Source organism: Leiobunum rupestre, chromosome 8 (assembly GCF_980474605.1).
Source record: "Leiobunum rupestre chromosome 8, qqLeiRupe1.1.hap1, whole genome shotgun sequence".
Lineage (NCBI taxonomy): Eukaryota > Metazoa > Arthropoda > Arachnida > Opiliones > Sclerosomatidae > Leiobunum > Leiobunum rupestre.
The window spans coordinates 57,472,022-57,490,975 of record NC_143391.1 but is presented as its reverse complement, the minus strand read 5'-3'; the positions used below and the strand labels follow the sequence as shown (position 1 = coordinate 57,490,975).

Here is an 18,954-nt window from a genome sequence, read left to right as displayed (position 1 = left end):
CTTTAAAAAAATATATTTCATAAAAAAATGGCATACACTAATATAACAATGTGCACGGGGTTAACAGTTCGTTTTATTCAGTAACAAAATTGCGCTGGCAGTTTTTAGGAATTTTTACACATTTCAAGTAAAAAAAATATATAACGTTAGATATTTGTGACTATGGCATGTAGATGCAATCAAGTTGGCATTTACTTTGGTTTCAAACAACACATTTACTTTAAATCTGTTATTGTTTATTGTGAACGAATATTGCATAGTTAAGTTTTGGGATAACTACATGTAGTTCGCAAACAACTATGATATTTAGATAAAATCCAAGTCTTAAATATTGCCACTGAGTAAATGAGCAAAATGTATATTGTTAAAATACATATAAATTAAGTCAGTCAAAGTGATCTAAAGATTAATATAGGTTTACACAATTGAATTTGTACACCATGTCCGCTATAGACATTTTTGTCTTAATTTTTACCTATGTACTAGAGAGTAGTAAATCAATAACAAAATTAATCTTATCTAAACTTCAATACTTTTTAAAAACAATATAACGTATTTATCAAAAGAAGTAGCTTAAACTAAGTAGTTTATAATAATAGGGCTAACACCAAAATCTGAAAAACAAGACCTCTATGCAAACTAATTTAGTTTTCTGAGTTTTAATTAGTGTATCAGTATGCCACAGCTTAAAGCTGATGGTGCTATTCTGCAAATTTACTACCAAATTATGAGAAGCCTGATTTCAGTGTAGTTTAGTGAATTTAAAAAAAGGACTTTTTTGTATTTTTAGTTAGGTCTGATGGGAGTGCTGTACTAAAAATTTTAAAACATTTCAGTTATCCCGCACTTTAAAATGACAAAATTCTGTATCTTCATAATACCCAACAGTGTGGGGTAGGTAAGTAAGAGTACATATTAAAATTTTATCAGACCATTTTTTAAAAACTTATTTTAGACTGTTAAATTTTAAAAAAAATGTACTTTTCTTGTTAAGCAAAATACCCAGGGTTAAAATAAAACTTTTTGTTCCAACCTAAATATCTTCTATCTGTTGCTTGTTTTTCACCATTTGATCCTGTTCTACTTTGCACCTTTCTATCCATCGTACTTAGTATTTCATTTAATTCTGCTCTTTGCGCATCACTAATCAAAGTATCGCACAAAGCTCTAGCATACCAACTTCCGAGTACTTCATTTCTATTTGAAACAAATCTTTGAACAGTAGACAGTGATAAACAAATGTCTGAAACAATGGGAATATTATTGCTCTGTAAAACTGGATTTAGAATTGTATCGGGAGCTCGTCCAGCTGCACTTATCATTGCATCCGCAACCACATCCTCTGGTGTTCCACAATCGAACATGCCTACGAAGCAAAATGAAATTTTGAATAAGAGAAATATGTTCTAAAAAGTGATATAATTAACTGCCCTCTACACTGTTGTGCAGGGCTTAAATGATTTACAAAAATCTTTTATTATAGAAGCTAGCAAGGAAATGAGGGAAAGCTAAAAATTTTCTTTATCTATTTCGTAGAATATAATCTTAAAATTATCGTATTAAAAGATTTATACATGCATTCTCTTACTTATATGCAGCTTATTAAACCAAACACCAACAACCAGGGACGGCGTTAGGGGTAGGCGAGACAGAACCCCAAAAATCGACTGTAGCCTTTAGGGCCTCCTCATACATACAAATTTGCAAAATTTAATTTTCAAGTCAATAAATAGGGGGCCTCACAATTGAGAATAATCTGCTTGCACCGCCCCTGCCCCCCCCAACCCCATTCTCTATAATCATCGTGGGTGTATTTAAAAATTACACATACTGGCTTCGTAACTAGTGGAATCGTACCTACTGACATTTTGGAGGATTTTGTCTGATATGTCAAATTTAATGGGGGAATTTTGTCCAAAAAACGCACATAAGTTTAGTCTTTTAGGGGGAAGGAGCTTACTGTTTCAGCATGTGGGGATTAGGAGCAAAACTAAAAGTTGTTTTAAAAACATTTTAAGTTACTTATTACCCCCAAAATCGGACGTAGAACCAAACATTGAAAATATTCGCAATAAAAATAACTACTTTATTTGGCTAATTATGAATAATAATAATCAGCTACCTACGCAAATATCCAAGGAACCACTAAGTTACTTTTATTACCATTAATCTAGGTGGCCAGGTTGTAGTGCGAAGGTTGGTTAGGGGGAAGATACATCTGTTAGTCTTAGATGCACTTTGCTTCAAAATAATAATTTATTACCCAATATGTACTCAATAATGGCATGCATTCAAGGGTATCAATTTTCAACTGTGTCAACAACATGTTAAACCAACAAAAATTCATCCCTTAGATCTACAATCCTAATACCAAATATTTCTAACACAAATGTGCTAGCACAAAAAAATTAATATTTGGCAGTCTAGAATTATGAGAAAAATAAATATTTTTGGAATAACAGGCAATTTACTTGAAATAATAAACTTCATTAATGAGAAATAATTTAAAATTTGACATTTGATTCCACTTTTTTCAAAAACATTTACTTTTTTAAATAAAAATTATAAAATTTTGAAAAATTTATCTTTAAAGAAACTTTTATTTCAGAGTTTATAGCCCCTTTTGTCAAAGATATTACATTTTAAGAATTATTGAAAGTGATGTTCATGAAAATATTTTTGAAATACGAATTTGAAAATTAAAAATTCTAAATAAACCAAAAAAATATAAAAATAATTTAAAAAATAGTAAAATTATAAGTTGAAAACTTTGCTAGTCTCAGATTTTTACGGTACATATTCCACGAAAAATATTAAAATAAAAATTTAGGCTAAATTTCATCAGATCAAATTAACATGAAAAATATGATCAGCCATATATTATTAGCTTAAGGAAAAGTTTACACTTTTAATGCATTTTCAAATTATTTGATTCCCAATTTTACACTAAACTACTGGTAGTTTAGGAAAATTTGTTGCTACACTTATTACTCGTTTAGAGGCCATCGGTATATAGGAAATAAAAGTGACTAATTGTAGTCTACTATAAATTCTTATGTGGCTTCAAATTTCTTTGGCTGATGCTACAAAATAACACTTACTAGATTAGATTATTACTATTATCATAAGTAACATAAGATTAAGTATGGCACATAACGAATTTGGTTAATGATAGTCTGTCATGGAGTGATTGCAAAATAGGAAGTTTCCAAACCGGAAACTTGTCCCTTCCTACTCTTTCCATTGCCAAAATAGTTGGTTAATTTTATGGCGAGAAATACAAGCATACGTGCGTTTAGGTTTCAAATTCAAAAAAACTAACTTCTGAAATGGAGCCAATGTTTAAAAGTTCTTTTTATCTTCCGATTCAATAATTCATCATTATTTTCCAAAAGTAAGTGTTATTTTTACTTTTGAAAACATTTAAATTTTCAATAGGCCTTGGCTGCTCCACCGAAAAAGCTGCCAGTGGACCGTAGGCGATTTTACGGGCATCCTCCAAATACTAGCAGCAGTTCGCGGAGAGTTGTCAGCCCATCGTTACATAATGGTTTACGTTGTCATAGGCGAAACAGACTATCATTAAAAAATTTGCAATGGATGAATATGAATTGAAGTGTCATCATTATGTTACTTATGTTATTATTAGATTCTTCTCTCCAAGACACCACCCTAGGCCCACGTCATCTAGCGAAATTTAATGCCTTTTAATTCAGGTGGCCAGGTGAAACTGTCTAGGAGGGTAGTGGCAAACTCTTCATACAATGTGAGCCTTCTTTAAAGTACATGACAATTTGCCAGTGGTTTTCATAAATAAAGATGCAAGAAGAGCGACTTACTCCCTCTGCAGGCTTGAATGAAGAAAAGTTTGGGTTTCTTTTTCATAGTTGGACAGTTGATATTGTTAAACATCATGTAGATATCTTCTAATGATAACACCAAACCATCGACACCGTAAACTCCTACCTCATTTCCATGAGATAGGATAATCACAATTAGAGCATTTGCTTCCGAATGATCCATCGATGCACAGTCTCTCAGAAGTTTTTTCATTTGCTATGATAGGGTAAAGAAAATTATTTTCAATTCTATCAATTCCATTATGTTCAAATTAGAGATAAATTACAGTAGGGAAATATTAAAGCTTTAAGTTTCAATAATTTCATAAATTTAAACATTTTGTAAATTTAATACAATAGTATGACTTGCTAATATAATTTTTTGAGTATCAATTAATTTGCCTAGTCAAATACTAAAAAGGCAAAGATTGAAATTTATGATTAATTTAGCTGAATATTTCTAGAAGATAAATACAAGCCAGATAACTGATCCAGGGTGACCATAGCAAACCCTCCTTAAGGGTCCCTTTAAGAATTTATTTTAATAACTTTAAAAAAATTGATATTCAATGCTTTTGGAATGTTCAGGTGAATTTATAGGAAATTATAGGAACGTTCAGGATAATTTATAGGAAATTATAGGCACGTTCAGGATAATTATAGGAAATAATAGGAATGTTCAGGATAATTTATAGGAAATTATAGCAGAAATACATGAACCGAAATTATCAGCGAACAAATTTTTCTCGGGCGGCAATTTCCCCGTGCGACAGGGGAGGGTTAAATAGGGAGGCCTTGTTAATTTTCCGCCTCCCGCGACTCCAGAGACAATTTCGAATGCACCACGGGTAACTAGACCGCCATCTAGTGAGGCTAAGAGAAATTATTTCATCGAAGAAAATCGTGAGCAACGTGGTCTGCAAACCTAGGCTTTGTTTTTGATAGAGGTCAGTGGAACTGTGGAACGCGGTAGCTGCAGCTAAAAGTAAATAAATTTAAACCTTTTTAACTATTCTTACCAGACCATTTATGTATGAAAGAACAGAGAAATACTTAAGTTTTATTAGAATTAGAAAATATACAAATTACTTAATGGAGCTACTTAAGATATATGAAACCCAGATAAAAATATTTAGGCCTGCAGTAGTAAAGAATATGGGAAGACCAAAGAAACAGAAGGCTACGGAAGAAGAAGAAACTGAAATAAACCACGAGAAAAGAGCTAGTAGAAATAAGAAATAAAAATTATGATTTCGTTTACGAGTAAGGCTACATTTACGTTGCTATTCAGTTTTATATTTCAAATAAAACAAGTACAATTATTTTAACAAAATAATACAAATATTTATTGTTTATAATTCTTAAAGTCAAGTTAGTCTAGTTTTTATTAGTCGTTAACTAGGCTTCATTAATTAATAACAACTGATTACGATGATATTTGTTTGAGCTATTCTTTCCTTGGACGTTGCTTCTAATGGTGACAGCCTTTCTTCCACTGACACATGATGCACTTACAATTTTTCCCCAGCAGCATATTTCATTTGTTTTTCGAGAAAGTTTCGCTCGGCCGTCGCCAGGTAGCGTATTCAAACCTTCGCCGCGGAGGTGGGGAGGTTCTCTTTTCGAGGAGGGGAAGGTAGCACGCGGCCACTAAGGTGGGGGAAAACGGGGAACTTGCCTCCCGTGCTAGAGGCATAGGAAGCTGATAGTTTCGGTTCATGTATTTCTGATTATAGTAAATTCAGGTGAATTTATAGGAAATTATAGGAACGTTCAGGTGAATTAACAGGAAATTATAGGATTGTTCAGGTGAATTTATAGGAAATTATATTAATGTTCAGGTGAATTAATAGGAAATTATAGGAACGTTTAGGTGAGTTTATAGGAAATTATAGGAACATTCAGGTGAATTTATAGGAAATAATAGGAACGTTCCAGTGAATTTATAGGAAATAATAGGAACGTTCAGGTGAATTTATGGGAAATAATAAGAACATTCAGGTGAATTTATAGGAAGTAATAAGAACATTCACGTGAATTTATAGGAAATTATAGGATAGTTCAGGCGAATTTATAGGAAATAATAGGAACATTCAAGTGAATTTATAGGGAATTATAGGATAGTTCAGGCAAATTTATAGGAAATTATAGGAACGTTCAGGTGAATTAATAGGAAATTATAGGAAAGTTCAGGTGAATTTATAGGAAATTATAGGAATGTTCAGGTGAATTTGTAAGGCCTTAGAGTTGGCAACCGGCCAAATAGGTAGAAAAACATCCTTTAATGAGCCTAGTAGCGCCACTGTTGCATTAGCTTAATATATATCTAGTAAAAAAGGGCAGACGTAGGGCAGTCAGGCAGGCAGCTAACAAGCAGAAAGAACGCTCCCTCTCCTCAACGCAACCCCAGACCGGACCTCATAATTTCGTAGTGAGTTATTAATTAAAGGAATTTGATTTGATATACTCTGTAATTTATTATTTTCTATAATATTATAAGCAAGTAAAATTAGTTCCTTACATTTTGGTGCCCCTAGCGAGGAGAGGGAGCGTTCTTACAAATTAATAGGAAATTATAGGAATGTTCAGGTGAATTTATAGGAAATTATAGGAACATTCAGGTGAATTTATAGGAAATAATAGGATAGTTCAGGCGAAGTTCTAGGATATTTTAGGAAATGATATAAAAATAAAACATGCTTTTAAAGGAACTTTGGTTTAATATTAACGTAACATTTAATATGAAAACATCACAGACTTTGTAAATAGATAAATATATTTAAGTAATATTACATTTTCATTTTTAAACACCAGCCAGCCCCTAAACTCAATGATATTAGTGCCATGGACTAATTAACAACAGGGACGGTCCTGCCTGGGAAAAAAGTAAAAAGAGCAAGCAACAACGCACTCTAGCGGTATTCGCGGGCATAACAGGAAATGCTTGTATAGGCTGGTGATTCAAAATAAGCGGGGGGGGGGGGGGGAGAAAATAGGGAAAGAAGCTTCCTTGGAATGCTTGAAATTTAAAAGTTGAACCACGAGATTACCATGCGGTGCTAATATATTATTCTTTTAAATTAATCGTCGTAAAAATTTAGAATGTCGAGCTTTTCCGATCGTACATACAGTAAAATATTCAGCTTAAAGGCTGAGAACAGAGATTCCATTTTCTCGTGTGCGAATTTAGACCCCCACAAAATTGAGTGACAGCATCAACAGCTTGACTGACAGCTTGGACTGTTTTTGAATAGAATATATACAATGAGCATCAAAAAAAGAGGTAAGCTACAATACATGGAATTGTCCAGGCGGTCACTCAAGCTGTCAGAGCTGTCAATCAGTTGTCACTCGTCAAAAAACTAAGTACAGGAGAAGAGGGGTGGCAATTCGCTCTGGTCTCGGTCTTTAACGTCTGGAAGCAATTCCCAAATTTGTTACGGTAATAATTATTATCATAATATAATATTATTCACAAATATAAATGATTGTACCAAGGCTTAATAGTTGTTTACCATTTTTTATGATGAATAATTTCCGAGATAATTTCGAATTGATCTTAGAATCGGAGGTGGAAAACGTATCATTTAACTATACCAATTATACTAAAATAATAACTATAATTATAGTTATTTAACGCGATAACATGGATGGTTATGAGAGACGTTTGAAAATTCAAATCACAAGTTCACAACCGCTAAAACCATTAAAAATCAGTTTCCTGTTTATGACGTTTGACTCACCAGGATAAAAAATATATTTAGGGAAATATTATGGATCTGGGCCGTCCCTGTTGTTAATTAGTCCATGTTAGTGCTTTAGTAAAAGACTGGTTTGTTTTGACGAACTTACAATCGAAATCTATATTGAAAGAAAAGGGCTAAGTACAAAAAATAGGAAAATTGTCAAATCATAGGAAGACAATCAAAATATAGGAAAATTTATAAAATATAGTAAGTGTGGTCACCCTGCTGATCAGGTAAGAAAATAATTGAAATATGGAATAATTAATCATATTAATTGTAATTTTATTATTATTCAGTGTCACCAAATATATTGCACAACTCTAATTATGACTTTGTGAAGCAATTTTTTACTTGCATTGGACACATAGATGTTAAAAACTGTTTTATGTGGTCTCACTTACTTCTTTAGTGAAATTGCTTCGCAATATCACATGAAAATGAAGTTGTTGAAAAACTTCATCTAATCTTTTGGCATCAGCTTCCGATCCGAGTCTCTTTGCATTATGTCCTTCAAATTCAATATTGTTAATGATCAAGCAACGTCCTCTCTCCCTCTTATTCATGGCGTAGCACTGGAAAATGTAAAATAACTCAAAAATATGATATGCAATCAAAAACGTATCAACAGTGGCGGCGCCAGGAATTTTAGCGGAGATAGTAATTATTTAGATTTTATAGTACACCATTAACGGTGAATAATAATAATAATAATAATAATCAGCTAGGCTAATACCCAAGGCACCACCTTAGGCCTAAGTCATCATGCGACTTTTGAAGCCCTTAATTTAGGTGGCCGGGTTACAATGCGTAGGAGGGTGGTGGCAAGCCCTGCATGCCACGAGATCGAGCCAACAGCTCCCTACACTAACTATTACCGTTAACCTAGACAACGCACGTCAGATTTTTTTATTTTATTTTGATACTTTAGACAATACTGAACATTTCTGAGGAAATCAAAATTAGCGGAGATAATAATTATTTAGATTTAACCAAAATTTCTAGCATTACATTTCCGTTTGTAGTGTAGTAGGGTACACGGAATCTGGTGCAATATTGGGTGGGGACAAAGTACTTTCTCTTTTTTCTTGGTAATATGTCCTCTAGGTCGCGATGCTAGACGGCTGATCGTGATTAGCAAGAATGGGGTTGGGGTGGTGCCATGCGCCCCCAGCAAGAGACCGTAGCGAACGTATGGTGTCAACACTTGGTTTATGATTAAATTTTGGTATTTTTCCACGATACTTTTTAACACTCGTTTTTCATTCGGAGATAGGTGCTTAACAAAAATTTGCAGAGAGCACGCTGGTAGTTTAACCAGAATTTGCAGAGGAGTGTGACCATGTAAAACGTTTTACTAACATTTAATTTACACTAGTTTAACCATTACCGCAAATAAAAATTGGACAATGCTTTACTTTTATTGCACATTTATTTCTTTTAAGCCCCTCTTGTAACCTATTTCACCTACAACTATGAAGTGGGCCGAATTTCGGCGAAAGGTACATTAGAAAACGTTAATTTTACGAAATTAATATCTCAGAGAATTTATATTTCCACAAAATAATTTTGACACTGAAATGTTTAGTATCCTCTAAAGTATCAAAAAAAATCGGACATGCGTTGCCTTACCAAAACGGGAGTCATACTTAGGTCGCCAATTAGTTTCAATGTAGGATCTAGGATTTTTAAGGATTATGTAAACATAAAAAACTGAGACCAGAATTGTGGTTCCTAAATAAAATCAATTTTAGTCCCACTAAAAGAGTTTTATTATTATATATTTAAATGAAACTCATTTTAGTGTCATTTGTGAAACCGCTTTCCTGGAGACTTGAATAATTAAATCTTAATTGTGAGTTTATTTTTGAGACTTCACTTTAGTCTCACATGGTAAGACTAATTTTTGGGGACTTGAAAGAAGCTTAATTGAGAGTTGATTGTGGGTTATAATTTTAAATCAAAATAAGAGTCATTTAAGACTTCACTTTAGTCTCATATGGGGAGACTCATTTCTTTGGACTTGAAAGAGACTTAATTGAGAGTTAATTATGGGTTACAATTTTAGATTAAAATAATAATAATTTAAGACTTCACTTTAGTATGGGGAGTTTCATTTCTGGGGACTTGAAAGTGATTTAATTGAGAGTTTATTATTGGTTAGAATTTAAGATTATAATAAGAGTCATTTAAGACTTCACTTTAGTCTCATATGGGGAGATTCATTTCTGGGGACTTGAAAGAGACTTAATTGAGTTTATTTTAAAACCTGCAATTGAACATGGCAGCTGAACACAGTAGTCATTTTTGATTCAGTGTTTGAGTAGCCAGTTAGAGGAGTCAGCATAAAGTTATAAATACAGAATATTAATCGATAAGACTAAAACTTAATTTAGAACTTAAAATTAATAAGAGTAATACTGGTGATAAAAATATTCATGTTGGTGAAACATTAAATGGAAATCTGGTAAAGGAAAAGGAAAAATATGGAAAATACGCACTGGTATGTATGTTTTACGTGTTTCAATTTCCAAAATTAGCTAAATATGGTGCACTTGGGCTACTTAACACTGTTGGAATAGCAAAAACAGTTTTATATGCAAATAAATTTAAAAACGATTAACTTCATTTGCCAGAAATTTCTAATACATTTTCTTTTAGTGTTTGTTGTGGCATAGCTGCATGGGAATTCCACATTAAGCTAACCTGATTATACCCTTACCAAAAAATAAGTTGGCTAAAAACCACTTAGGACAACTTGTATTTCAACTTGGTTTTCAGTTTGTATTTGGGACAAATGCCTACTTAAAAATAACTTAAATCCTCTTTATTAATCAACTTATTTCCAACTAAACCAGAATCAACATTTACATTTAACTACTTAAAAGCAACTTAAAAATATTATGTAATTTCCTGACTACTAAAAACCAACTAATTATAAACTTAGCAAAAGCAGTATTTTCCTACCAACTGAATAACAACTTATTACCCCTTTAATAGTAACTTGAAATATGCTGACAACTTGAGCCTACTTAATACCACCTCAATATCAACTAATAATGTGTATACAAACTAAATACAAACTGAAATCCAACTTATTTTTTGGTAAGGGTACCCTCATAATCATAATCCACAACAAGTGTAGCTAAGTAAAAAATGTAATTTTTACGCGTAACTCTGAAAATTTAAATTTGGTGTAACTCTGGAAAAAGTAAACGTTCGGTACCTATAGCTTCAACTGATAATAATTATCTTAACTTTGGATTTCAACGGAAGCCCAAGCGTAAAAGTTGTCAGGGTATATAGAGAGAGTTCCTACACAGAACTGATGAGCCCCAAAAGGGCGACTTTAGATACAGCTTCAACTGTTTGTACTTCTAGTATGTCTGACAAATTCCCAAAAATCGGATGAAGCTGCTTCAAACCTCAAAAGCCTAGTTTAGATCCGAGTCTCTTATAAATCATGTAAAATACGTTTAAATAGAGTCTCCTACAAATAGTAAAACGCAGGTCTAAATTGAGGCTGCTACTAATAGAAGAACACGGGTCTAAATTGAGGGTCCTACAAATAAAAAATTTTGGGCTTAAAAGCTATCTCCAACAAATCACAGAAAGCAAATATTAATGGAGTATCTTTCAAATCACAAAAATCAAGTTTAAATTGTAATTAAATTGGGTCTCCTACAAATTAAAAAATATGGGTTCAAATCGAATCTCCTAGAAATCACGAAAAAAGGTTTTAATCAAGTCTCAAACAAATCGCATAAAACAGGACTAAATTAGGTCTTATGAAAATACATTGAAATGAGTCTCAAAGCGGGATCTTAAATTAGAGCTATAATCCGAGTCTTCTTTTAGGCTATAGCTTAAAGAAACCTAAATAAAACTTGATTATTTCTACATTTAAGTATATATTTAGTCTGAGTTTTGAACTGTGGGAGACTTATTTGGGATTTATTATGTGCTTTTAAATAACTCTTTTTTTTTAGGATTTTATTTTCAAACCATAATTTTGGTAAGGGTTGGTGTGTTGATATTTTTCCTACAATACTACAATATTTATAATTTTATTATAAATATGAAGATTATTTTAATATACATTATGTAATTAATATGCTTGTTGTCATGCATTAATTGCAACATATGCCACCAAGCATGCATCTTTATTCTATACAAGTGGGAAAACCTCCTATAGTGCTGTTGCACCAGCCTAGTCAGAGTAAAAATTGTTTGTTTCTCTGTTGCCCAAATTTTGATGCAAATAGACTTGTTGGAAATTCCTCCTTCTTCTTAATTTTAATTTAATTTAATTAATGTGTAACTGGACTCTTATGTAAAGAAGTTGTAAACTTATATGATGATCCAATGAATAAATCTATTGTTATTATTATTATTATTATTAGTGTTGCTGAAGTGATATTTAAAATATAATTTGTAATATCATTCAGAATGTTAACTAATAAACCTATTTTTTAAAGTAATCCTATTTTATTTTTTTAAATATTTATTTTCTTTACTGAACTTTTACTAATTCATAGATCGGTTAGGCATATGAATAGCTTACATCAGGTCCAAAATGATATTCAACACCTTCGGGGGAGATCTCTAATTCCATTCGACTCTCTTCCGCTGGGTATGTGTGACCTGTAAGTATTGCAAGTTAATTATATTAGAGGAGGTTGAGAGAGTATTGTTTTGCATGCAGCTATGGAATTGCTTTAATAGAAAGTTAGAAAATGTACTTAATTTCTAATTATTGTTCCCTAAAGCATGTGTTCTAATGTGAGCGAAGCACACGTACTGGCAACGTTTTTCATTTTCCCTCTTGACTTGGGGGTAAATTAGATGATAATTAGAATAATAAAAGAGTTGAATATGTCTCCCACATTTTCACTTAAAATGAGAAGTCCTGTCCCATCATAGTCTTAAATTGATTTCAATTAAATCAATGATTTAAACTGAGATCTTTCAAATGATTTTTAAGATAATTATTAATTTGAATGCATTTTGTAAATTAAATTTAAAGATGCATGAGTAAGATACATCTTTTAAATTTTGACTCAAGCCAGGCACTTCCCAAATTGCAATGTAAATGTCTAAAAAATAATAAGAATTAAAAGACAAATTGGTAGAATAGGCCATAAATTTAATAAAACTGAAATCGCAGGACTTCGGCAAGATATACCTTCAAGGTGGTACAAGATTTGGATGAAGACTAACATTTAGCCATGTGCAAGCCCTGATTTTTGACTATCGAGCCAAGTCTCGAGCCTTAAAAATTTCACTTTTCGAGTATCGAGCCGACCCTTAAATTTTTATCAAACTTTCTAGTCTTTAGGCTTAAGAGGTTTCTAGTACACAAGAATAAAAGTTTTGCTTGAGGGGGAACTGTCAGCAAAACCAAAATTTATGAGGTTTTTTTACAGAATGATAGAAAATATATTAATGATAATGTCCCTAAAATTTTATAGTTATTGGAAAAGCATTTAAAAAGTTACGCTACTTTTTCCGCAACCTACAACAAACGGCTCCAAAAATTTCAGAAATCGAGGTTGAACCTACGTGCAGCGCCAAAAGAATGAAGCGTCAAAAATTTGGGAAAGGGCGGCGTGTAAGGCATTTTAAAAACACGATAAACTACAATCTACGAATAAAACTCGGTTAAAAAGCCAAGGAGAATGTCGTAGCAAACGTCAGTTCTGACTGAAAAGCAATAAAACCTGGGAAAATAATATTTCGTTCACGAGATGGCGCTGCAGGTAGGTTCAACCAAGCGGTTTGAGATTCTTGAGTCGGGGGGGGGGGGATAAAACAAGAAATTTGTTTGCTAATAATAAATCAAATACTGGAAATATTAACATGAAATTTTTAGTATAACCATTTTTGGACGTCCTCTATTCATTTAAATGGTTTTAAACCAATTTTAGGGTGGTGACAATTCCCCTTTAAAGGAACATTGAAAGTACTTAAAATCTGAAATATAATTAAAAATAATAAAGCTAGCAAGCTAAAATAAAGTTAATAAAATTCCACTGTATGTACAAAAATTAAGTGGTTCTAAAATTTCCCTCTTGAAAAGAGTCATTTCGGTTACGTTTTTTTGAAGCCATTTTTAACAACTAAATCAGTCAGTTATAAAAACTGGAGGAATCCAGTAGAACCTAGCAATTTCTTAAATGTGCAATAGCTGCCAAAGTTGAATACTGAAGACCCAAAAGGAGACTTTCAAACTGCCCTTATGCTAGCTAAGTTATGGTTTTGGTTTTAGTTTCATTTTTTACTCCTACCGGTTCTGACTTACCCAATCAGAAAGAAACTACCTTTGCCTATTTATTATTTACCAATGAGAAGGCTTGTGAGGCTGCATCCTTTTAACGGAAAAATCTTTTTTTTTAACTATTTTTCGGTTTAACTATTAGAACTGACAAGTCGGGGCTTGGATAAAGTAAAACTAAAAAACTTGAGTACTAGAAAACTAAGCCTTGGCTCCAATTTAAGGCTCGAAATGGTTTCGAATATCTCAATGGTTGGTCAACAACACTTAGCGAAATTCCTGGCTCGTTTAAATAAGCGTGTACTCTTTGGTTCTTCTCCCTGTGAGTTTATTTATAATACCATAAGTGGCATAATTACCCTAAGTGTGCCTATAGGAGCCTTTCCCACAGAAAATCTTCAATTTTAGAGCTTGTTCTAAACAGACCAAAGAAACGTAGGACTCGCGAATTCTGTTCAAGTACCCTACATGGTATTTTTAAAGCTCGCGCCGCAGACACCGTCATTTACGTCACTTTCGTTAATCAAGGTATCATTGAAAAATTCATCTTATTGACACACTTAGGGTAATTATGCCACTTATGATAATACGTTTAATGATACGTAATATTTCTTTAAATGAGTTTACTCGTGAGTCTGATTCATAAGTATAATGAATAGTTTAAAACGTGTTTTAAACAGTTTTTTATTATTTATTATGTGTTTTTTTTTGTTTGATTTAAAAACAGTTTTGTTCTTTTTGAAAAAAACAAGGATTTTGCCAACCCTGCTACTAAGTTGAAACTAACATACAGGCATGTGTTGCAACGAGAGCGATTGCATAAATAAAAATAATATGACCAAACACTTTTAATTTACTCTCTAAAAGGTTGTATTTGGGGATCGAAGAATTACAGGTACTATTACAATTACCAGTCATGAGGCATTGTCTGATTAAGTTACTCATCATAAGAGGCCAGGACAAGTCCCAGTGAACACCCTTGCCATAAACTCTGAATGTTCTGCCACCTTGGACATGGCACAATGCCTTTGTAATATGCCGATGCATTGTCAACTAAATATTTTGCAATAGAAACGGTTTTTGTTGTAAAAAGTAAAGATTGAAGTTGACAAAATTTTGTCCAATTTCTACACCCTTTTCGATCAGGAAAAACTAATATTTTAAGCTTTTTTTTGATTTGGTATTGGATCGAAAGTTACTTAGCATCTACAAATATTTTGCAAAACCGTAGAGAACAGCTATAAGAGTAGACTTAATTCATAGAATTAAAGTAATAACAATTCCCGCTAGACCTGCTATTTACTTTCATACTAGTACAATGGATTCTGCTTAATTGGGACACATCGGGGCCAGGCCATTTTGTCCAAATTAAGCGGCTGTCCCAATAATCCGAAGAGCAACTTTATTTTAATGAATTTTTATTACGTAGTAATTCAAATGGTCAAATTACACATGCATAAAATAAAAATTATTTTTTTTATGAAATCATTAAGTTTCGTTTGTCTGAAGTTATTAAAAAATCCCGAAGTTGATTTTCTTTTAGTCTAAGACGAGCTACAGTCTATTTTGGCACACCAGTTAACTCAGCTAATATACGAAGACTAGCGTTGTGTGGAAGACTCCTAATTTTATTCAGCACACTTATTTTAACCAAAATATTTATGATAATTTTTATTTTTAGGACGTCTGATATAATTTTGTTGGTTTTTCATGATTTTTTGTACTGATAAAACGGAACTTTTGCCTAAATAACCGAAGTAAATTAACATTATATTATAGGTTTGGATTCCGTTCCTAACGATTTGTCCCGCATAAGTGGCTGTCCCGATTAGCCAGTGTCTCAAATAAGCGAAATCCACTGTATCATTAAATTATACATGAATATACTTGGAATTTTAAATTTAAGGTAAGAACTAGAAGATGTCATTGCCTGGCGGCTGTTGCAGTTAACAACGACTTCGAAACACTGTTTCAATATAGCACTTAAGTTCTAGGTGAGCATAAATTATCGTAATTAGATTATTAAGAAGATACGAGGTATAGTGAACTATTATTAGTGCACACTAATTGCTTGTACACTAGATAATGTTAATATTTTATAGTTTAAAAACATTTTACCACCAAATCCAATATTGGGAAGACCCTCTTCATGAAACCCATTTGAATCAATTTGATGGTTATTTTGTGGAATGATCCTGGTTTCAACTCTCCTCTCGTCATCTGAATTTCCCATCAGTCTTACATAATTTGGTTTCAACAGCGAAGCAGCTTCATCTTGGCCAGTTTCTTTCAGAACTTCTACAAACATATCAAAAGCATTGGGTCCTCGTTTGGGAAGCTCTTGTAAAAGATTTATTATTCTATCCTGAACATTCAGTGCACTCTGTAAAGTAAAATTACAATGTTTCTATTAAAATCTACGGGTGAAGTGAACTACAGCGGCCTCATTGAATTTTATATTAATTTTGGTTGCGCCTGATAGACCTTGTCACGTAGATGCCGAGGGAATTTTTATTTTCGCCACAAATGATTATTTAATTTTTTAATTTAATTTTTTTAATTTTAAAAATTTCTCATTTTCATAGAATTTTATATTAATTTTGGTTGCGCCTGATAGACCTTGTCACGTAGATGCCGAGGGTATTTTTTTTATTTTGGCCGCAAATGATTATTTAATTTTTTAATGTAATTTTAAAAAATTCTCATTTTTGGGCATTTTCACGTGTTTCGTTGTACTTATTTCCGTCGTTTGTTCGCCGACACCACAGTTTCGGTGTCCTAATAATTTCCACGTGATATTTCCGTACTTTATAAAATCAATTACCGTTTTTGTTCATTTTCTAGGTGTTTTGTGATTTAGGGCCACAAAGTGATATTCCCGTACTTTATAAAATCAATTACAGGTTTTGTTCATTTTCTAGGTGTTTTGTATTTTTGGGACACAAACGCTTTTTTCTGGTTGATATTAAAAGTATATACTTGATGCGTAAGGCTTGGTACTGTCCTCTAGGTCGCGTTATAGATGGCCCATCGCTTTTTTTAGTATGGGGTTGGGGAGGCCAAAAAAAAAAAAACGGCAATCCCCTAAAATTACTACTTTTTTAAAAATAAGTTAATTAAAAATAATCATTTGCGGCCCAAAAAAAAATTAGTTTCGTAATCTACGCGTCAAGTGCTACATTATCCACCAAAAAAAAATACATGAGGCCGCTGTAGTTCAATTTTGCCAAATCTACTTCTACATTCTTCAGTTCATGTTGTTGAAAATAATCCCTCTACTGATATCAAAAAATTTAGGAGGGATTAAAGGATTTAAAGCAGAGAAATTACACTAAATTTTGATGTAGCATAAGAAATACACATATTTTTTTACGAAAAAGTATCCAATTAGAACGTAAATTTAAACAAGGCAGTTTTCAGTTAGATAAATTTTTCAGCCAAACCTTGGGCGCATACACTGGCATTGTGAATGAACAATTGCTACGTGTAATACTCTGCCCAGCCATGTAAAAAGTTATAATTACTCCCTGTTGGGATAAATTAGTCAGTGGTGTAGCTGAGAACTCAGAGGCCCCCGCAAAAATCTCTATGAGGCACCCCTTTTTAATTTTTTTATGGTTAGCGGGGCCCCTCTCCGAAGCTTGAGGCCCCCCTGCACCGAGGGCCCTGCGGAAAATCAGATACGCCACTGAAATTAGTCTAATTTTTATGGATAATTATGTGATAGGTTTAGAAAGGCACTACAGTAGGTTTTAAGATGGCAGCTGAATCATGGACTAATTAATGTATACACAGGGACGGTCCGCATAGGAAATTTAGCGGCTAGCGATTGCTAAATGTGCCCTCGAGCGGTGATTGTGCGAACTAACGACAAACTGAGTCAAGGGGGATGGAAACGGCAGGAAAGGTTTAAGGGTACAAAAAAAAAGCAGTCGCCTTGCCGGCGATGTTGTAAGCTCCACGTGCGTTTGGTAAATGAATTAATTTATATTAACAATTAAATTGATTGATATTAATTTTTCGGCCCATACATTCGAGACGTTATTCTCAATTTGTCCAGACAAAAAGAAGATTAAAAAAGTGGATTTAAGTGATTCCGATAATGGTAAATCAAAGATTTTTTTGGACAAGGCTTAGAAAAAGATGAACAGGAAAGGTATAAAGAAATCTTTCGTGTGTTCTTTATGACAATACTTCGAATCACTTTTACACGAAGGGTAAACACACAGCTTTTTACTCATAATTAATTTGTAAAACTACTTAAATAAATTAAAGCTCTTAAATCATACACCTTATTCCAATGAACGAAAAAAACCGTTTGTTTTTCAAATCATAAGCAGACGCCAACATCGATAGACTCCAAGACTTGCAGATAGAGGGCAGCATCGTTTTTCCGTTTGATGACGTTTTGACTCGGCTAACTTTGCTTAAGGGGGGAGGAAAAGAGGGAACAGCATTAACAAGACTTAGTCGCCGATTTTATGAGAGAGTGGCGTTGTGCGGACCGTCCCTGTGTATACATTAATTAGTCCATGGCTGAATCAACCATTCTACAATAAGAAAAAGATAGTTCCCAATAACCATGTCAGATCCATGTTGTTTATACTTTGGTGAAGGGATTATTTCAACTCTTGATATGAACATATTTTGAGTTTCAAAACCTTCCATATACAGTCATTATTTTCATGTGATAAATTTAATTAATCTTCTACAACGTCATTAATTTGTACCTTTATATCATCCATGATGAGTTTGGTAAAAATTCCCCTATTAACCACAAGATCGTGAATTTTATAGAAATCAATCAAATTAACAAGGTCTTTAAAGTTCCTCGAAATGGTGACTTTATCATTATCATTCATTTTGAAATTAAAAAGAAAACACAATATCAATATTTAAAAAAATATAAAAACAAATACTACTCTAATCGTCGAAAAGCCTTGTGTTGTCAAAACCAGAATAGTTAGCAGACGACGTATTTATTTATGACTATTATTACTATAATGCTATTGCTATTACATTTTGGCTATTTATATCTGATTTTCGAGAATTATATTTGAGTCACTGTAAGCCGACGGTGTCACCCAAAGGCCTTAGA

At 32.9% G+C, this 18,954-nt stretch overlaps 1 protein-coding gene across 2 annotated transcripts; it reads right to left on the bottom strand.

The window, feature by feature from the left end:
• Nucleotides 1–823: 823 nt before the first annotated feature.
• LOC149933775 (caspase-3-like) lies at nucleotides 824–18,921 on the bottom strand. 2 transcript variants are annotated; one of them, XM_090155413.1, is made up of 6 exons: nucleotides 18,779–18,921; nucleotides 15,975–16,239; nucleotides 12,147–12,226; nucleotides 7,987–8,157; nucleotides 3,840–4,056; nucleotides 824–1,366 (listed from the first exon to the last, which is right to left on the bottom strand). In XM_090155413.1, the coding sequence occupies exons 2-6, from the start codon at nucleotides 16,162–16,164 to the stop codon at nucleotides 990–992; spliced, it is 1,035 nt and encodes a 344-aa protein (XP_090011539.1). In that variant the 5' UTR covers nucleotides 16,165–16,239; nucleotides 18,779–18,921; the 3' UTR covers nucleotides 824–989. The 2 variants fall into 2 exon arrangements, with proteins under 2 accessions (XP_090011539.1, XP_090011538.1); XM_090155412.1 differs by lacking the exon at nucleotides 18,779–18,921 and adding an exon at nucleotides 18,587–18,772.
• Between the last annotated feature and the right edge of the window lie 33 nt (nucleotides 18,922–18,954).